This window comes from Gavialis gangeticus, unplaced genomic scaffold, assembly GCF_001723915.1.
Source record: "Gavialis gangeticus isolate Ggan-Ray unplaced genomic scaffold, GavGan_comp1, whole genome shotgun sequence".
In the NCBI taxonomy this organism is placed as follows: Eukaryota; Metazoa; Chordata; order Crocodylia; family Gavialidae; genus Gavialis; species Gavialis gangeticus.
This window is the reverse complement of record NW_017729032.1, coordinates 39,928,824-39,949,025: the sequence shown is the minus strand read 5'-3', so window position 1 is coordinate 39,949,025 and position 20,202 is coordinate 39,928,824. Positions and strand designations below refer to the sequence as shown.

At 41.7% G+C, this 20,202-nt stretch overlaps 1 protein-coding gene across 1 annotated transcript in view; it reads left to right on the top strand.

The window, feature by feature from the left end:
- Window positions 1–20,202, top strand: part of ZDHHC20 (zinc finger DHHC-type containing 20) — an 81,584-nt gene that overhangs the window by 43,122 nt on the left and 18,260 nt on the right. The window contains exons 3-7 of the mRNA XM_019524264.1: window positions 5,476–5,570; window positions 10,201–10,321; window positions 11,859–11,928; window positions 13,089–13,121; window positions 14,083–14,203. Of these exons, the coding sequence (XP_019379809.1) occupies window positions 5,476–5,570; window positions 10,201–10,321; window positions 11,859–11,928; window positions 13,089–13,121; window positions 14,083–14,203 (440 nt within the window). The remainder of the gene's footprint in view (window positions 1–5,475; window positions 5,571–10,200; window positions 10,322–11,858; window positions 11,929–13,088; window positions 13,122–14,082; window positions 14,204–20,202) is intronic.

Below are 20,202 nucleotides of genomic sequence, written 5' to 3'. Positions count from 1 at the left end.
CCCCCATTCCATCCGGTCTGTTACCGCTGCCTCCAGGGTTTCACCCCCCCATGCTGGTCTCACCCCCCCCAATCTATCCCATGCCCCCACCATTATGGTGGCGTGCTGCCACCTTCTGTCCAATGCTTCTTGGCACTCTGGCTTTTTTTTAACCAATCAGAGTGCAGAGTGCTATGGGCAGACAGACAGACACATTCTTTCTCGTTCTTTGTCTGGTTTGAATGTAAAAGAAAATAAATGGACCCTACAAATATGCACCAGCTGGTTTCTACTGTACATCAAGATGGTTCGGGATTCTTTAAAGGGTTGCCTGCAAGAGTTCTGTTGCGACTGCCCCAAGAGGTTGGGCAGAGTGGAGGGAGAAACTATTAAAACTGGTGTCTTCCCCTCCCCCTTCTCTCCTTTCTTAAGAGTCACCTTCCTTCTGCTTGGCAGAATACCTTTCTCAATTGCAGTAACAAAAGTAACAAGGGAGGCAGGAGCAAAATTAAGAGGCTGTTCTGGGATCCATGATTGGACACTGATCTTCTGGATAATTAACTGAAAGGCCTCTGCTTCCCTTGAGAAGTCCTCAAGTAGCAACAGAGGGCTTGCCTTCTTCTCCAGTGTTGATGTTCTTCTCTTCAGGCTTCTTCACCATCTTGTTGTCTTAAATAGTTCAAGAACTCCTAGATTTCTTTGAAAGCTGTCTTTTTCCATTCGGTACTGGCAACAAAGCTAGCTTCTTGGCCTTTTAGCTAAGATCAAGTCTAGTAGCTATCATTTGCATTTCAGTAGTGCCAGGAGGACCCTCAGTAAGAGCCCAGGCTCCATTGTTCTAGTTAGTGTTTGTGCCAGATAGTCTCAGATGAGGTTGCATTCTTGGGGGTAACTTTTCTGAAGTCTCTTAACTCCCAATTAAAAATATTTAGATCAGGTGGGTGCTGGGAGGGCAGGACCTATCACTTTCTTCTCTACCAATCCCTACTACTCCATCTCATCCCCATTCTCTGAGTTTCCCCTGCTGTCTTACCTCAATTTGACTACTTTCATTAACCCACTTTCCTGGAATTTTTGTAGTTTATTCATGTTCTGTCTAAGCCAGGGGCGGGCAAAGTCTGACCGGCAGTGGACTCCATTTTCCAGCAGTTCCTGCCTATGCAGCTGGGGCCAGCTTCCATGGAGACTCCAGAGCAACTGCACTGTGATGGCATGGGCCAGGGCTTCCATGGAGACCAGCCCCAGCAGCACTGGCAGGCAGCAGTGTGCCAGCCTCCTCCAGGGGTGGGGAGGCGGGGTGCTGTACTGCAGGCAGAAGTGGGGCAGGCTTAGCTACAGGGAATTTTGCCTACAAGGAATTTTGGGAAGGCTATAACCTCCCCATGCCCCCTAGTGCTGTCCCTGCTGGCAGGGCATGTGGCAGGGTGCAGAGCTGCTCTCCAGAACCTGGTTGGGATCTTGCGGCGGTGACAGCATGGTCTGGACCTGGGGCAGAGCCACTATCTGCAGCCTGCATGTTCTGCCCCAGTTCTGGACCATGCTGTCACTGCTGCAAGATCCCAGCTGGACTCTGGAGCAGCTCCACGCCCTGCCACACACCCTGCCAATGATGCTGGGGCCAGTCTCCACAGAAACCCTGGCCTTGCGCTATCACAGCGTGGCTGCTGCTGGAGTCTCCATGGAAACCAGACCCAGCCATGTAGGCAGGGGCTGCTAGGAAATGGAATCCAGCTGCCAGCCAGATCTGCCATTTTGCCATTCGTGATCTAAGCCTATATTGTAAGCTAGTCAGAGAAGACCATCTCTTGCTGTATAGTACCTAGCACACTGAGACATTTCATAGTTTTATAGTTGTTAGAGTTTGAAGGGACCTCAATAGATCATCGAGTCTGACTCCCTGCCCTAGGCAGGAAAGAGTGCTGGGGTCATATGACCCCAGCCAGGCGCTTGTCTAGTCTCCTTTTAAAGACCCCCAAGGTAGGGGAGAGCACCACCTCCCCTGGGAGCGCATTCCAGATTCTAGCAACCCTTACCGTAAAGAAGTTCTTCCTGATGTCCAACCTAAATCTCCTCTCTGTCAGATGTTTCATGTTCATGGAACAGAGTTGCAGGTTTTAGGGCACCATATGCAAGGCTTTTTTCTGCTTGTTCTGTCAAATGAATCCCATTGGCTCTGTCCCTTGACAGTAAGATGGTTTCAGTGTTCCTCTTTTAGGCAGAAAAGGCAACGGATAAGGGCAGAAGGACTCTACAAGGAAAAAGCTTAGGAAGGCAGATGAGAAATCCATGAGAGCTCAAATCAGGTTAATGTTGTCATTGTAAAAAAAAGACAAAGAAGGCCAGGAGGGAATAAGCTTGCTTGCTTTATTCAAAGGTGGTAGAAACTACAATCTTAAGGTCAGCATCATGCTATTCCTAAAACATTAAATATAGCTTCTTTAAAGATCTTTGTATAGCTATGCACAGAAATAGGTCAAGTTTTCCCCTTCAAGGAACAGAAGATAATGTAAATATTTTATGTTCCTTCCTTTTTAGGAGGCCAGTTGCCTTACACCACACAGCTGTTTCCACCTACTGTTAAGAGGAAACAACTGGCAGGAAATGGGGACTGGAGGAAACTTCTTGGGTCATACATTCAGACCCTTGCTGTCACAAGCAATTGCATCATATAAGGCCATTTGTAAAATGATCACACTTCATCTTAAAATTAGTTTGGTTTTTATTCATGCTCCTCCTTTTGGAAGGCTCTTATAGAACTTTGTTCTTCTGGTTATAAACCTCATTTTCAGACAAAAGTTTATTCATAACAAGTTTAGACCTGTTTGTTCTTGTGCCACCAGTCTACTTTAGTTTTCCTCCTTCCTTGACACTTAGTCTCATGATATGCCGAGTAGTCATATTCTCCCATAGATATAATTTTGCTAAATTAAACAAGTCTATCCTTGTAAGAAAAGCTGCCCATTCCCCTAACCACCATAACGGTCCTTCTTTGCATCTGTTCCAGTCTGAGTTCATGTTTCTTGAGCATAAATTACCACTTGCACACACATAACAGAGGAGGTCTTCACAATGCCATGTACAAAGACCAGTTAATTATTAATTCCAATCTCTGCTGCAACGACCTCATCTCGTGTACCCTAAAGTTGCATCTGCCTTTTTCATAGCCACGTTGCTTTGGCAGCTTACAGTCATTCTGTGGTTTTTCCTGTGTAACTTCAAACTGATAGGCATCTTGCTTATAGCAGAAATTCTGGTTTGCCCTAGTGTATGGCCTTCTATTTTATATTAATAAATGTCATCCCATTTGTTTAACTCCAGTGTTCAAGGTCATCTGACCCTTCCTGTGTGATTTTTCCAGTTTGTTAATGCCTCTGTAACTTCATTACCACCTTTCTACTTTTTGTGCCCAGGTCATTAATTAAAGTATTTTAATAAAACACTGGTCTTAGATCAGTCCTTTAGGAACAGTACAAATCTGTCTTAGTTGTACACTACTAGTCTGCCTACATTGTTCCAACAGTCAGTGGTTCTGCCTCCTGCTAGCATGAGCTCTAGGTCATGTCCTGAAGAGGTGCGACTAACTGTGCCTGGGTCTGTACATCAAGCTTATTGCTTGCTTTACTTCTCTTGCCTTGGCCTGGTCCTAGAGACAGTTTTTTGGAGGAAGGAAGAACTCTAACTGAAACTTTCATTGCACCTGTATGGGTGACTAGTTTGACCTTTGCAAGCTAATCAAATTCTATATCCATCCTTGGATATCCCTCATTAAATTCCTTCCAAGAATTGCATGCCAGCTGCTTCTCTTGGTCTCCTTCCCCTCTGCTAATGCTAGGGGTTAACAAAGTACTTGATATCCATCTTTGTTCTATTAACTCTAGACAAGCCATTAAGTTAAAAAGTGAGACAGTAGCATGCTGCCTCTTCAGCTGCGGCCACACCCAGTTCTTTCAGAAATCCAACCACCATCCCTCTCCCGTGTTGATGACCTACTAAAATCCTTAAGAGATGCCAGAAATAATTTAAATACTACACAGCCTTGAGTTCTTTGAAGGATCATCCTGTTGATTGAATCTTCCAGAAGCTGTCCAGCACCATATTTTCTCATGTACGACACATATATAACTTTTTTTTTCAAAAAACAGCTGCTAGAAAGTGTAGTGCACATTATAGTGAGGGAATAAAGCTTCTGTTGCAAAAGTAAAGTCTGCACTCAGTTGACAGGGAACAGGACAGCAAGCAGACTCAGCTCTCTGCTGCTCTTCAGTTGCTTATTATAAGAAAAGGTACTCCCACCCTTCATCGTTCCTTCAAAAGCAAAATTTGTATCTTCTTTTGGGGCATGGTGTATGTGAGAAAATACAGTCATAACAAATGCATCAAAATGAACATGCACATTTGGTCTTGAAATTAGCTACACCTCTTCTTTTTATGTCATTCCCATTTACTCTTCAGTATAGGTTTGACAGTGCTGAGTCTAGCTTGCTCCCCTACCAATGAGGCATGAGCATGCTATGGGAATAACAACAATTTTTTAAATTACAGATATTCTTTTTTTGATTTGGCAGCTGGAAAACAGAATGACCGCACAGTTACATGAAAGAAAAAGTGATAAAAGTAAAAGTTCTTATTTGGATATGCTCCTAGATACATGAAATGTTGCATCAAGAATTCCCATTAGATCAAGTCACCAACATTTTATGAAGAGCCTTTCCAAGATGGGAATAGACAGGGAACCTATTATATTAATTGTTGTAAAATTCATGTGGTAAACATTCTTTGTAGATTGAACGTAGGACAGCATTTTTTTTCTTTCTTTCTTTTGCTTTAGCACATAGTGTCAGCTCCACTAGAAATAAAATATCATTTATGGTACTGGCATGTCTACCATAACTTTTCTTAGTATGATGCCTACAACATAAGATGCTTTTTCACTTGCTGACAGATTAAATATACTGTACATTAGGAACACAGTTCAGCTGGCATTTGCTCTTAGCAAAGATGATGATTTAAGTGTGTACTTTTAATGTAGATTTAATTTTGGGACATGGGAAAGTGGTGGAGAAGGGTGTTAATCTGGCCATGGCAGATGCACTGTAGGCTTTCATTTAAGTGGCCTGATTCAGAGTGCATATTTCTTTAAGTGGTGGGTTGGCGCAGTCAACAAGCAGTGTTATACCTGATGACTCGGGTGTTTACAGTAAAGTGGGATTCTGTTTAGGAGATCACCTCAAGACCAAGTTCTTAATCATCATAATTTTAATGTAACCTATGCCATATGAATCGTATCATGTGGCCTGTGAAGTGGATTTAAGTAGACACTCTTGATCAGTGCTAATTCTATTCTGGATGAAATGAAAGTTTCTTTGAAATTGATCTTACTGGCTCACTGAAGAAAAATAGCTTGTCTGCACCAGAAATCATTGCTTTTTATGTTTTACTTCTTGCTCTTTTCAGCTGTTCTCACTGAAATCTTATTTGTATTTATTTTTATTGCAGTTGTCTACCTTGTGGTTTTTCATCTGTCGTTTGTCATGTTTGTATGGTCCTATTGGAAGACAATTTTTACACCTCCCGCTTCCCCCTCCAATGAGGTAAATTTGTCAGAAAAATGTCATTGCTTGTATAAACAGGTCAACTGTTGTTAGTAGCGACACTTGTTTAAAATGCAGTGTTATTCACCTTTCTGTTCTCATTAACTAAAATAGTGGAGCATGTTGCCATACCATGAGTGTGTTTCATCAAATTACTTTTTGAAACCATTGTCTCATTTACAACCCAGTAGCATTTCTTCAGTTTGAATGTATGTAGTTGTTAACTGGCAACAAGTTTGACAACATTTGGACATCTATGCTTGAATAATATGATATGTAAGTATTTGTGATGGTGCTCTACTGTTTTGCAATAGGGGGATTTCATTTGGTATTTTAGAATAAATAAAGCATAATGCAGTATCTCAAATTCAGTGATTCAGTTTGTATGCATTTCCATGTAGTTCTGCACTCAAACCTTATGAATAACCTTTTTGGGTAAGAAAATGTATACAGTATGCACCCAGATCTTTAAGAGAACTGAAGTGCCCAATATAAGCCTATTGATTAGGAGCTAGAGCATTTAGTAGTTAATAGCAATTTGTATATGTAAAGATGAACAATAATATGTTACTACTGTAAAAATGCTAGCTTTACTGAAAGGTAACTAATAATAGTATCCAAAAGGGTTCAGTTAGATGGATTAGTCTGACATGATGGTTTTCTTCCTGTTGTTATTCTTTTATAGGAATTTTAAAACTGGTTAAACAGACTGGTGGGGGGGAAGGGGTTGTATTTTTGGTGGGGTTGACCTTTTCTAAATACGAACTTTCTGCATGAAACAGACTTTTACACCTGAAAACTTGCTGGTAGTAGAACAGCAAAATACTTTTTCTGTTCTGATGTACAAGTGTATTCCTGAAAACTAGACTACAGCTGGGAAGGGAGCCAAAGTAAGATTCTGCTGTGTAACTGAGCAAAAGTACTGAATGGTTAAGAGATTATTTCACAGGGAGCTTAGTCTTGGGAGTGATGTTTGGCTTAATTGAATCTGTTTTCTGTGATGATGATGAAGCAGTTGGCATGGCTGGTAGATTGTCAGTTGAACTACTATGTTGCTCCAAGAATCAGCAAACTGCATACACTTCTGTAAGCATCAGCCTGTGTTTATAATTTTTGCTGTCTGCCTGGACGCCTCAGTGATAGAAACTAGGCCTGTGCAAAATTTCAACGGGTGTTTCATTTCAAAACTGTTTCAACGCATTTCAAGCTCGAAACAGCAAAAACGAAATGAAATGAAAGGCTTCGAAACAGCTTTGAAATGAAACAAGGGCACTTAAAGCATTTGAAGCTGGGTTTGCTTGCAGCTAAACAGAAACTAAGGAGAGGGAGGGGGAGGAGGGGGGAAGGACTGCTCTGATATTGACATCTAGCTCCCAGTTTGATTCCCCGGCTCTCTGATCATTCCCCCAGCTCTTTCTGCGACAGGAAGACTGTGGTGCTGCTGCTGGCTCGAGCCTGCCGTGGTAGCCTGCTGAAACCTGGCGTGCAGATCCGGGGCCCTGCCCCCCTCCCCCTTCCTCCGGAAAAGCTGGGAGAAACGATCAGCTGGGGAACCGAGCCGGGGGCTGAGGGAGTTTGGGTCCCTGAACATTCCCCCAGTTCGATTCCCAGACTCCCCAGTCTTTCCCCCAGCTCCTTGATCGCTTCCCCCAGCTATTCCTGCGGGGTGTGAGCCCCCGGATGATGCAGGATGACAGCAGGCTTCTGCTGCCAGCTGGGGATGGTGGCAGCTCTGGGCTATTTCCCTAACTGGCAGCAGCATACTGCTGCATCCCTGCCTGCAGAACTAGGGGCCTGCGCCACCTCCCCGCCCCCGGAGCTGAGGGAATGATCAGAGTGCTGGAGAAACAAACCTGGAGCTCCGGCTGACGGAAAGATCTGCTCCAGCTCCAGGACAGTGCGCAGCACCCTGCCAAGCCACACTGCACCCACGCCATGGGGAAGCTGCCATGAGGGGTAATCCCCACGCTGCGCAGGGAGGTTCTGCCACAATTGCCTAGAGGCCCGAATCGCAACTACCAGATTTGGTGAGTGTGGGGCTTTTTTTTTTTAAAGGGCCACAGTCACCAGCTATGGAGCATGTGGATGACAGCATGCTGCTGCTGCCAGCTGGAGCCAGTGCCAACACCCAAGTCTGCCTGACGCAGCCCACACCCAGCGCCAGAAAGAACCCAATGCTGGCGTTGGCCCCAACTGGCAGCGGCAGCCTGCTGTCATCCCACACACAGATCTGGGGGCCTGTGCCCGCTGGGAGGGCTGCAGGGCTATGCCAGACTCCTCCTGGGAGGAGCGGGCCCCTGGATCTGCGTGTGGGATGACAGCATGTTGCTGCTGCCGGCAAGTGATACAAGTTTTGCTTTGAACAGTCTGAGGTGCAGTTTCATAGAAACCCCTTTACCTGTCTTCTTGAAACTTGGTAGGCTTTATGCCCTTAAAAGAAGCTATCAATTCTGCAATTTTCATCTGAATCAGGCAAGAAATGACAAAGTTAGACATTTTTGTGATTTCCCCATTCTAGCCTATAGGTGAAACGTTGAAACACATCAAAAGTTTCGACGAAATGAAACGGAACCATGCTTTGAAACAGCTAAATGAAACACTGTCCCTTTGAAACAGCGAAATGAAAGTCGAAATGAAACGGTGCTGTTTTGCATAACCCTAATAGAAACCTTCTGCCTACTGGCACCTATGTTCTAACTAACTGCAGTATAAGTGGCAACGTAGTCTCAACTTCTAGTATGTGACAAAGAGGTGACCTAGACCCCGAGGCATGCGACTAAGAGAGAACTTGGCAATTTTAATTGAGGAAAAATTAGGTGTCAGCTGTGGGTTATACATATGTTTTTAAGCATGGCTTTTACTGGAAAGCCAGCTTCCTCCACAGTCTTCTCTCTGCCTCTGTGTCTGTCACTTATGTTCACAGAAGATTTCATAGATTTCATAGACATTAGGGCTGGAAGGGACCTCAGAAGATCATAGAGTCCAGCCCCTGCCCAAAGGGCAGGAAGTCAGCTGGGGTCGTAGGATCCCAGCAAGATATAAGAGGGCATATATCATTCTTTGAGCTGTTTTAAATCTGATTTAATGTTTTTCCATTGTATAGGAATTCAAATATATGCATTTTGGTCATTTAAATTACCCATTCTTGCAAAATAAGTGGCAACCTGTAATCTTACTACTGTACTAAAAAAAAGATCTCACCGTTGTTCTTGTCCTACTGTTAAATCCCCACAGAATTGTAATAAGGAAGAACAGTCAACATTATGTGAGATTCTAAGGATAGGAAACAAAGGGACTCTTTCTGTTACTAGTTTCATTGAGAGTTACTGGAACCTTGTGTGGAATGTAGATAGCATTTTGTTGATCTGTAACTTTGGATGCCTATGAACATAATGGGTTATGTCCAGAGAGACCACAGTTATGGGACATATTTTGAAACTTCAGTTTTCAGAATTTAAGGAGTAATACAAGAAGGCAACAACGTCTTCCTCTCCCTACGGTAAAAAGAAAAGTGAAATTGCCTCCATTTGACCCCACTATTACCCAGCCAACCACTGAGACTCCAAAGAAAATGGAGAATTTCAGGAAAATGCATACAAACTGATCATTCAGAGATAATTGGAGGTAAAGTATGGCTAAAATGATCAAAACTGCCAATGCTTCCAAGAGAGCATCTTCCCTTTGCTGTATAGACATGGGGGTATTTTAACAGTCAGCACACACAGCCAAAACAAGACTGCCTTCAGGTGGTTCTTGCCAGAAGCTCAAAGTTTAGAAGGATGTTGCATGATTTGGAACAAAGAACATTGTGGGCCATACCCTGTTGGAACTGATTTGAACACCATGGGACATAGTGCTGAAATGTATACTACTAGTGAGTGTTAAAAAATCTGTTTCGTAAGTGGTTACAAATTCTCCAGATTTATTCTGGTAAAGCTGCTAATTCAGTGAGGCCTTGTATGGCTCTTTTTTTTTTTTTACTTTATGCAAGCTTTGTAATTCTTCCTAAGAGCTATGTTGAGATGTCACTGAAGTCAATCCCTTGGTATTAGCTGATGGGGCTTGAGACCATCACTGGTCTTATTAAATGTGCCAGCCATATCCATTCAGCTGAGTTGCAGCTGTGAAAATATAAGCATTTTTCCCAACTCTTAGAAAATGTTTCTTATTCCTTCTGGACCTTCTCCCCCAGCAGGTTAGAGATTGCACAGCAGCCATGGAGCCTGACTCCTCTTTGCAGCAGCAAGTAGCTCTTGCAAAGCCCTCTGAAGTCAGAGATTCATAAATGTCACTGGGAAGAGATTAAATGTATGGCTTTATAAAACTCGATCTAGTACAGGGTGAAGTCATGTACTTTCTTCATTGCAAAGGGAAACTGAGTAGCTGTAACTAGGGAAAATTCAAACATTATAAAAGCTCAGGTACACAGAGCCAATCCATGTATTTTCAGACTATGTGGAACATGATTCTTGTTTGACCTTATATTACTTACTACCCACAACACCGTGTTTGGGAACGTTATAAGCAGATGTTACTGCCTCATTAGAGGTGAAGCATTTAAAATGTGTATTTTAGCTGAGAGATTAAAATCAAAACAAATCTTCATCCTTTTTTTTTTGTTTGTTTGCAGTTTTGCTTGTCAAAAGCTGATAAAGAACAATACGAAAGAGAAGAGAGACCAGAATCCCAGCAAGAAATTTTGCGAAGAGCTGCTAAAGACTTGCCTATCTATACCACAACAGCATCAAGGGGTGAGGTGCACAAAAAAATGTTAATCTAATTCAGTAAAACTTATTGATGCTATGTCGACCATCTGCTAAACAAATACTGAAAGGCCATAACTTCATGTTGCCTGATGAGATGCCAGAGTACTTTGTCTGTGAATCTTAATAAATAGAATAATTTTCTTGAAAACATCCTTCTTCAATAACAAATTTATCATGAAAATATTTACATTGCAGTCTGCCTGCCATAATGTTAAATAGATTAAAGAAACAGAGTGGGAAGGCTGAATTTTAATCTCTATTTTTATTCCGTCCCAATTATAGAAAGCATATAGTTAAGGCTTGTATTTATTTTCACTACAATGTTTTATCTGGGAGTAGAGAAGCTAAAGAATTAGTGAATTCTGCTTCCACTATGAACCATAATTCTCTGTACAGAGTTGTTTGGAAAGTTAATATGAAAAGTAAATGCAAAAGTAGCTGAAGGATCATAAAGAGTGATTATTAAAAATCACTGTTTAGATTCTCTGAAAATATGAGAATATGAATGACTTCCTCTGATGTCTGAATATACTACTGCTAATTTTTTATAAATACTTCAGTACCCTAAAGCTAGTAGTATTGAAGGTTTATCCAAGGATCTGAGATTTAATTTAGGTAGAACATTTTGTAACTTAACATTTCCTGTAGAAAGTCATACTCAGTTTTGCGTTGAAGAAATGCATCATTTTGACTTGGATCTGAGTCCAGGAAGAGGAGGAGAAGCCAGCTGAAGTATCTGAGTAGAGGACTACTAGAGAGTAGGAAAGTTAAAAAGCTTACCTTCAAAGAGAGAGAGAGATGGGATGCCCCTGGAGAAAGGAATAAAGATATCAGGCAGTATGTCAAGAGCAGCATGGGGACTAGGTATCTGGTAACGTGTCCAAAAAAGAAGAAATGAAGCATCAGGGAAGCATGTGCTAAAAGAGGTGCTCAGCCTTTCAGCCCTGTGGGCCAGATGAGTGGTGCAGGGGCAGTCTGTGGGCCAGATCACCTGTGGTGTTGGCACCAGGATCGGGCCCTGTGTGCCTGATGTAGAGTGCCCAGTTACATACCCAGCTCTTGGGGGTGCGGGGGCATGGATCCTGAAATATGGCAGCAGGGAAATGGCAGTTAATGTTGCCACCACTTACTGTGCCAAATTTTTGGACCCACGGGCAGCATGGTGGACTAGATAATTTGGCTCTGTGAACTAGGTCTGGCCCACAGGCTGGGGGTTGAGCACCCCTCTGCTAGAGAATCATGGAAGTGGGGGAACAGAACACATTGAACTAAAAACAAAACAATAAAATATTGCAATGGATAAAGCTAAGTCTACTATTACATTTTTCCCCTTTGGACTCTTGTTGCCATAGCAATCTGATACGATTCAGAGTGGGCAGGTCCAAGAATGGGAGAAGGAGATGTCTTTTGAGACCATCTTTTAAGATGAGATTTCTGCTATGAAGCAATAGAGAATTTAATGTGTGTAATTTAACTTTACAAAGAACTATTTAATAAATTGACTTTTAAAATTTGGACACAGCCATCAGATACTGTGATCGATGCCAACTCATCAAACCTGATCGCTGTCACCACTGTTCTGCATGTGATGTGTAAGTAATTGTGGTCTCCTGTTTGAATTCTTATTTTATAAATGTGTGCCTTTTTTCACCGTGTGCCAGTCTGCATAATGGTAGGTCTACAGTCTCGTCCATCTACCAGATCTTAGAGCTGGGTTTCGTGTAAATAGTGAAAATCTGCATTACCTATACTGGAACTGCAGCAGTTCTAGTAAATATGAAGGCTTACAGACCATAGGGCAGAATTTTTTGTAAAATGCATTCACTCTAAAAGATCTTATTTGAGTGGAGGGAGTCCAGTCTGTGGGAGAAGTGCCACCAGAAGTTTCTGTTGTATAACTGAGTGCTAGCCTGCTCCTGTTCTAGTCATGTATGTTTATGCTATAGGAGTTACAATGTTGTTTTAGGGGAGTTACAGTATAATTGAAGATTTTCATTGCTTCAGAGGTCTCTATTATTCTCTAGATGACTCTTGCTGCACCAAAAAAATCTATGTTGTAGGCTACTAGAGACTGGGGAAACTGTAAAATAGACTTCAGAAGATAAACTTGGGAAAATTTTGATTAAGAAACCTGGTGAACATTGCATGTTAGTCTTGCAGCTAATATGAAGCATAGTGAGAAACCTAATGAATGCATGTGCTTGTTTAGTACGGCAAAGCCAAAGGATAGCAAATTCAAAGCAGGGAGAAAATGGAATATAAACCACTGAAGTGATTTACATACTTTCTTCATCTTCTTCCATGCACCCAAAGCTCTTTTTCTGTTTGGCGTTTAATATACTTGATCGAGTGCCACACTACAGTATTTATCTACAGTAGCTCTAGAGAGTGCTGATTTTTAAATCAATCTTTATAAAATGATGAATTTCCAATGTCATACACCAATGATGAAGTGACTTGGTGCTCTGTAAAAGTAGTGTATATGGTCTGTGAAAACAGAGGGTACTTTGTGTTGCTGAATAGCAGCCCTTGTTGATTTAAAGGGGCTTTTTTGACTGGCTCTTTTTAGTCCCATCTAGTCTTCCTGGGAGGTATGGCAAACTCTGATATGGGGGCTGTACTTGGAAGGACAGAGTTGATAAGTAAAAAAATAAAATTAAAAAGTTATTGTGGATCTGGAGGAAATTCTAGGCCAAATGATTTTAAAAATAAAGTGTATGTTTTTATTGAAAAAGGCCTTTTTCTTTTTCAGATGTGTACTAAAAATGGACCATCATTGTCCTTGGTATGGTTTTTTGTTTTTTTTAATTACCATAACTCATGAAAACAATGGGTCAGCTCTACATTCTGTTAGGCAGATCTAAGTATAGAACAAATCCACTTATTTCAGTGGAATTTCTCTATATTATGGCATATGTAAATGAGAAACAGCATTTTCCCCCTCATGTCTGATTTGCATGCAATAGATTGGGATTGGGGGTCTAAGAAAATAAAAATATATTTAGTTTAATGATCTTATGTGTTAATACACAAAAGAGATGACCAGTTTTAAAAGAGATGAGATACTGATGAGCTGCTCTTTAGTTGTGCTTAGTTGAATACTGTGTATGGCAAAAAAATAGCAACCATCTGTTACTTAATTGACTGACTTCATGTAGGAATTGAATTGCACACAGCTATCACATAGGATTAGTTCACTGGGATTTCTGATATTGTTTTCACTTAGGTTTCTGGAGTGCAGGAAATAAAACCTTGGCATTCAGTGTCTGTTCAGTATCATGAAATGAAGTAAACATGCTGCGTTGTCCAAGCCAATAATGCTAGCAAGGGTAGCCATTATTATAGGTGTTCTAGGGCCTTACATAACACCCACTGAAGGTCCCATTACCTTCAGTGGAGTAGGCCCCTAATTTCTGACAGGAAGCATGACATGACCTTTTGCCAGATTGATACTTTACGTAACAAAAAATGCCTAAAATGGTGCTTGTTGCCAGCTGAGTTTTGTTCAGCAAAGCTGGTGGACAGGAGGGGGAGGTTGGGAGAGATACCTAGGTCACATACCTGAGGGAAGACACTGTTTAAAATGTAGATTTTAAAATGTTTCTGAGTTGGTTTGCTTGTTTTTAGTATCTGTTTTTTGATTGGAAGAAATTGTTCCAATTGATAGCCTGCTGGAAACAAACAGTAACACTTCACAGATGGATATATCTTGCTAACCTATTGGTCTCTGTCTCTCTCTTTTCTAGGGTGAATAACTGCGTGGGATTTTCTAACTACAAATTCTTCCTCCTGTTTTTAATGTACTCCTTACTATACTGTCTGTTCGTTGCTGCTACAGTCTTGCAGTACTTTATAAAGTTTTGGACAGTAAGTTTTGGGGTTTTTGTTAAATTTGCATGCATTTTTGAAGACCGTTACAGAGCATCATGTGCTCAGTCATTTTTACTCTATTTCATGGATCATTCTCATCACCAGCACCAGTCAAGGTGACCTGAAGCAAGAGCACTTTCTGAATTGAAATTAATTAATTAAGTTGTATGTTGAATAACAAGGTACAAACATTGGGGGGAGAAATTTCAATAGTAATAATAGTGTATAACTTCTCTGATCCATCAAAATTGAGCATCACAGCTCAGTTTTTCTGAATACATGTGCTGAGTACTTACTGACAGAGAACTGGTTATAATTAAACTATAGAATAAGAGAAGCAATGACAAATGTGTCAAATTTTAATTTATGGATTTTTTTGAGAGAAGAGGCAGCTAAATTTACCTGTTCACTGTCAGTCTGCTCAGCTGTAATACAGAGTACAGACAGTTGTAAATTTCAGTTTGAAATTAAGTAGCTCTTGCTGACCTGACATGTCTAATATAAGTTTTGCCTAGTAGATACAGTGTTGCTGCTACTTTTTCTGCAAAATTATCAATGCCCCTATGTTATATCAATATAGATATGAATCTATATTTCTTGTCTTAAGAACTCCATTCAAATGGGCTTATGTAAAGTGAAAACAACCTTGTGCATGAGTATTTATGCCAGCTGTGTCTCAGTCAATAGCTTGCATTTCCTTCTCCTGCCTGTAAAAACTTGCTATGGCCCTATCCTAACAGACTAGAGAGAACAGGGTGTAGCTACCTTCAGAATATTACTGTAATGCTACTGCAAACTAATGAATTGCTGCTGATTCTTCCAGTCAAAGGCTCTCTTGCATTTTTTTTTAATTTTATAATGGTGGTTGCCTCTTAGACACAACCTGCCATCCGTATAGCTGTGAAAAGCAGTAATTATCCTCGTAGTTGTAAGGATGACAGATCTTGGAGCAAAAAAATGTAGTCACCTCAGGATTTTTTTGTTAGCATAAAAGAAGCTAGAGGATATATTCAGAATAGCAATACTTTAAGACAATTGTTTGCATCATTTACCTTTTACAAACCAAACATTATATTATTTCAGTGTTATTTAGGGTTGAAACCCTAACCTTGCAAAGTATTATTGGTCTAATCTACCCTCTTGGGTAGATTAGATTACCCTAATTATCCTCTTGCCACTGTCCATTAACAGAGAGCCAAAGAACTCCATGAATTTAGGTTTCTGGCCCATATTCACTTAATGGCACAATGGGATCTGTTCCACAATCCCAACAGTCACGTCTTCTGCCATGCCACACATGCATGACAGGTTGTGCAGTTTTGGGATTGGGGATCAGGTCCCAATCACGCTGTTATTGTTTGCTGATACAGGCATCATGATCCCAGACTCCCCCTGCAACAGCGAGTTGGTATCTGGTGAACCAATGCAGGCTTGGGACTATGCGAGTCAGCTGATTGTGGATTAGAGTCTTCAAAGTGTACTGGGGCTATTCCCAGAGCTATGCCGTGCAGCCAGCATCAGGCTGCCTGGCAGGGACCTGCCACATGTTCAGTTTAAGGTGCAGTAGAAACCACAAAATTACACATTTTGTGGAATAATTCTCCGTTATTTCCTGTTTTGTTGTGCCATTAATTTCTGGAATGCGTGGCTGGTTCCTGGTTATGATGTAATTATTTGGTTAATTGCATCTTAACTGTAGTGTCTGCCCAGGGGGCTTAGCGTTTCAATAACTTACAAAACTGCAGTCTCCAAATTATGCATTCAATTGAGGTTTTACTGATTTAATTCTTGGGTTGTTGGGTTTTTTTTTTAATTTAAGTGGTCTGAATCTGGTATTTAGTCTTATTGATTATAAACTACTTAATCTTTAATCAATTTGAGCACATTGCAGAACAGGGAGGCAAGTGAGTAACACACTTTTTCTATTTTTAAGAGAGAAATTTTAGATGAGGGCCCATGTACTGTACAGGTCAGTGTGTGAGCAAACAGGGAGCAAAGGGAATGGTTTTGCTTTGATACCTCACTTCATGCATCCTTGTATAGTGAAACTTCTCTAGACATGTGGATGTAACAAGCATTTAATGCCAGCATTTACATCAAGCCTCTTCCAAAGCCCATTGGACTCTGTACAAAAGCAGATTTCTGAGTGGAGAAAGGAAGCTTAAGAGCTGTTTACAAAATCAGTGACTGAAGTGTTCACTGAATTAATGCATTGCTTCTGAAAAGTGACTGTTTGGAAAGTGAAGTTCCGTTTTTTTCAGCAGTACTTCTTTTGTATATTGAATGAGCTCTATTTTCCACTAGTGACTAAAAATAAGCATTTGGTGCTGCAGAGTCAGCACGCTTAGAAAAACTGAGCACTATTCCATCTTGTACATCAACCAAAGAGTTATTTTGATTATCAGATTGCCCAGGTGTCCCTCTGAGCCTGATTTTGTCTGCAAAATCTTTAATACATTCTGGCTCAGCTGTCAGACTGTAATCATTTTGTTGGACTTGCAGTAGGGAAAAACACCTTTTTAATTGCAACCTTGTATATAGTATAAGCTGGGAGCTGAGAGACAAAAACCAAAAAAATTCATGAAATTTATAGCATTTTTTATTAATCATTTTTCAAAATAGAAGTGCATCTAATACCTGTATTCAAGTCCTGAATCTTAGCTATTTAAAATTTTCATGAGAACAAGTGGATCATTTTTACTTCTACAGACAAGTTGCAGTACCACTAGTCAGTAGGGCTTATGAAAGTCACTTGTCTGTACTATGCAGGAAGGCTGTTTGGGTTTGCTTGTTTGTTCTAAGCCTTGATTGTTTTATGTGGCTAAAAAAAATTATAGCCCATATGGTTGAAAGGTGAGCCTTACAAATAGAAATCAAGTGTTCTAATGCAATGCTGACTCAGGACTGCTGACTTCAGTGCCTCTGCTTATCTTGCCAATACCACAAAGGGAACATTTGACCAAGCTGGTCAGTTTTAACTGTGGCTCTTCGGATCTTTTGAGGCAAAACTGGCATGAAAGTGTTCCAGGTGAAACTTCCTCTGCTGAAACCTGAGAAAGATACAAGAATGGGCAGGCTATTGACTGGGAAGAAGGATCCTTGAATGTTACGTGGAAGGAGACCTATACATTGGATGAATTAGCTGTTGCTGGGCTTTGGGCCCAGATGTGGAGAGAGACTGTTGCTTTCTTCCTTCCAGCACCCAGTGGAGAAGATGTCTGCAAACTTACAAAACATATATGAGCTATAGTCTACAAAGATTGAACTGTCAAGCTTGGTCTAGCAACAGCAGCTTCCCAGTAGGAAGCCAATCAACTTTATTCAGGGAAGAGTTGGGAGAGTTTAGGTTCCTAGCTGGCCATTGTTACTGGCCCCAGGGTGTTAGCTGTTAGGTGTCTGGAAAAGCCTTTTTATATGAAGAAGCAGGAGGGTGCGTGTAATTGGAAGACAGGGAGACATGAGAGATGAAAAATATCCCTTGCCTGAGGAGAGAAGGTGGAGTAATGGTAAAAGTTTACATTATTGTTGTTCTCAGATGTCTGGGGCCTTGTAATGCTGGGCATTGTCAGAAAAGACAATCCTTGTCCCCAGGGCTTGCATGCTGTAGGAGGCTGCACAGATGGGGAGGCAGTGAGGAAGCTGATACTGAAAACAACACAGGAAGTATGGTATTATGGAAAGACCACAAGAAAAAAGGGAGCCAGGTAGGAAAAGAGTAAATCCCAAAAGTAAGAGCCAGAAACAGTTTGCGAGAAGTTTTATTAACTAGAAAGCTAATTGACAATCTTCGTACTTTCATTTAATAACAGTAAATGGAGCAGGACTGTTTCAGAAGGGAGATTTTCCCTTCTAATTGCTAAAGAGATAATAGCACAAGGGTTTTTCACACTAACTTTGAGCTAATGGGTAACAAGTAACTTGGCGGGTTTTTTTTCCAGCCCAGATCATCAGCAATATATAATTCTTGCAAACTCATATTCTGCCACTAGCAGGTAGGATTGCTCTTGGACAGAGTAATGCAAATCCCACAACAGTCAGGGATTTTTTTGGCCCCTTCCCCATCCTTGGTCTAATTCTTAACGTTAGGCTCATCTAATTCTTAACAGTGGAGGAGATCCCGTGCCTTGTAACAAAGCTTGCAATAGTTATACTATGTTTGTGTGACACCCCCAGATACCTGAACATCAGCAATACAGACTCTGCAAATATTGTACACTTACCTGCCACCTGAATCTCCCTTACTGAAAAACTTTACATCTTCCTCACATGCCACAGAGGATTTTTATAACATCTTTTCGCCAAAGTATTGAACAGAGCATTTTTAGGAATTATTACTGTAATGATAAGGTAGATGGAGGCCTAGCTACAGTTCAGATCTTGCTTGTACCTTGATGTGGATGTTAGACTCTGTCTTAGAGATCAGAGGAAGCAGAATGTTCTTGTTAGTCTAAGATTTTCATTCCTCTCAGAGTAATCACTCAAGAGGATTAGACAAGACCTTAGTTTAGTAAGATGTGTTTAACATGATGAGCCATAGCTCTGAAGTAGTAGCAGTGGCTGAAAACTTAGTCCTTGTTTACTTATTTCCACATTGCATGTTTTATTACCCACTTTGTTTATATCTGAATACATTCTTATTACTACTTGGCCCTTTGGGTCATTAAGCCTATGTTTCCAGCTGTGCTAAATACCTTGCGCCTATCAGATATTCTGCCGAACGCCGTAATTATTTGGAAATCCTGAGTGTGGACTAAATAAAGTTTACTTGCAGCTGAAGAGCTCAGGCTTCTGAAAATACAGAATATATCAGTAAAGGCTTCTGACTGATTCTAGAAATCAATAATGAAACCCATAGGTAAGACTTGATTTTTCAGTAGTCATAAATAAGCGTTTGTGCTAATAGTGCTGTGGCTCTTGTAGGGGCAAGCAAGCCACTGAGGCCAGGGCATTAAAAACAAGTGCCCAGCTCAACACCTTAAATGGGTTTGACTTTCAAAAGCGTTGAGCACTTGGCATGGAAACATCTCTGACATCCATTTCTAAAAATCCTGGCTTTGCAATGCTGTCAGATGAATCTTACTGCGCTGTGAACTCTTTCTGAAGGAAGAAGGAATCTTTCAGGACCCAAACCACTTAGACTACTAATAGGGGAAATAGGATTTAGACTGGAGCAAGGCCTTTACTAGAACTCCTCTACACCCCAAAAACAGGTCTTCATAATGAAAAATCTGGCATATTTTGAAGTTCCACTGCTTCACAGTTCTGACAATAGCTTTTTCTATTTTTTTTAATCAGCCTGCAAACTCTGACAGAACTTTGGCTATTCTGTTCTGTAACTTTATTCCATGTGTGGAGCCCTATCTTTAAATCGGCAATGTGCAACTCAAAAAGATGGCAGCCTATGTTGGATTGGAAAGCTTTGACTTCCTGAGCATAAATATCAGCAAAGAATAGCACTAGAGCAGGGGTGGGCAAATATTTTGAGCGGAGGGCTGCTTACCCAGTTTTGGCAGGCTGTTGAGGGCCGCATGGCTAGCCCTGCCCCTTGACAGGTGCCCCACTCCTTGACATATGCCCCACCCCCTGGTCACCATCTTGGGATCAATGTCCCAGTGTCTTGGGACCAATGTCCCAGGGCCAGCACCAGTGGGGCACAGGCTGGCAAGGGTCTGTGGAGCCGGGCTAGGCTGCACCAGCAGGGAGTGGGGAGCTGGCCCAGCTCCATAGAGCCCCTGCCAGCTGGGACCCTGCGCTCCTGCCACCCTGCTCTGGGCCCCACCAGCACTGGCCCCGGGACACCTGTGTAGGCCCTGTGCTCCCACTGGCTCCCCGCCCCCTCATCCAGTACCCACCAGCCCTGTGGTTCAGGCAAGCGGCAGCACACAGCCCCGGCCCCTTGCTTGCTGGCAGGGAAGAAGTTGGCGCTGAGCATGGGGAAAAGTGGCCCCTCACCTGCCCCATGGCCGGCGCCACACATTGCAGGCACAGGCAGCCCC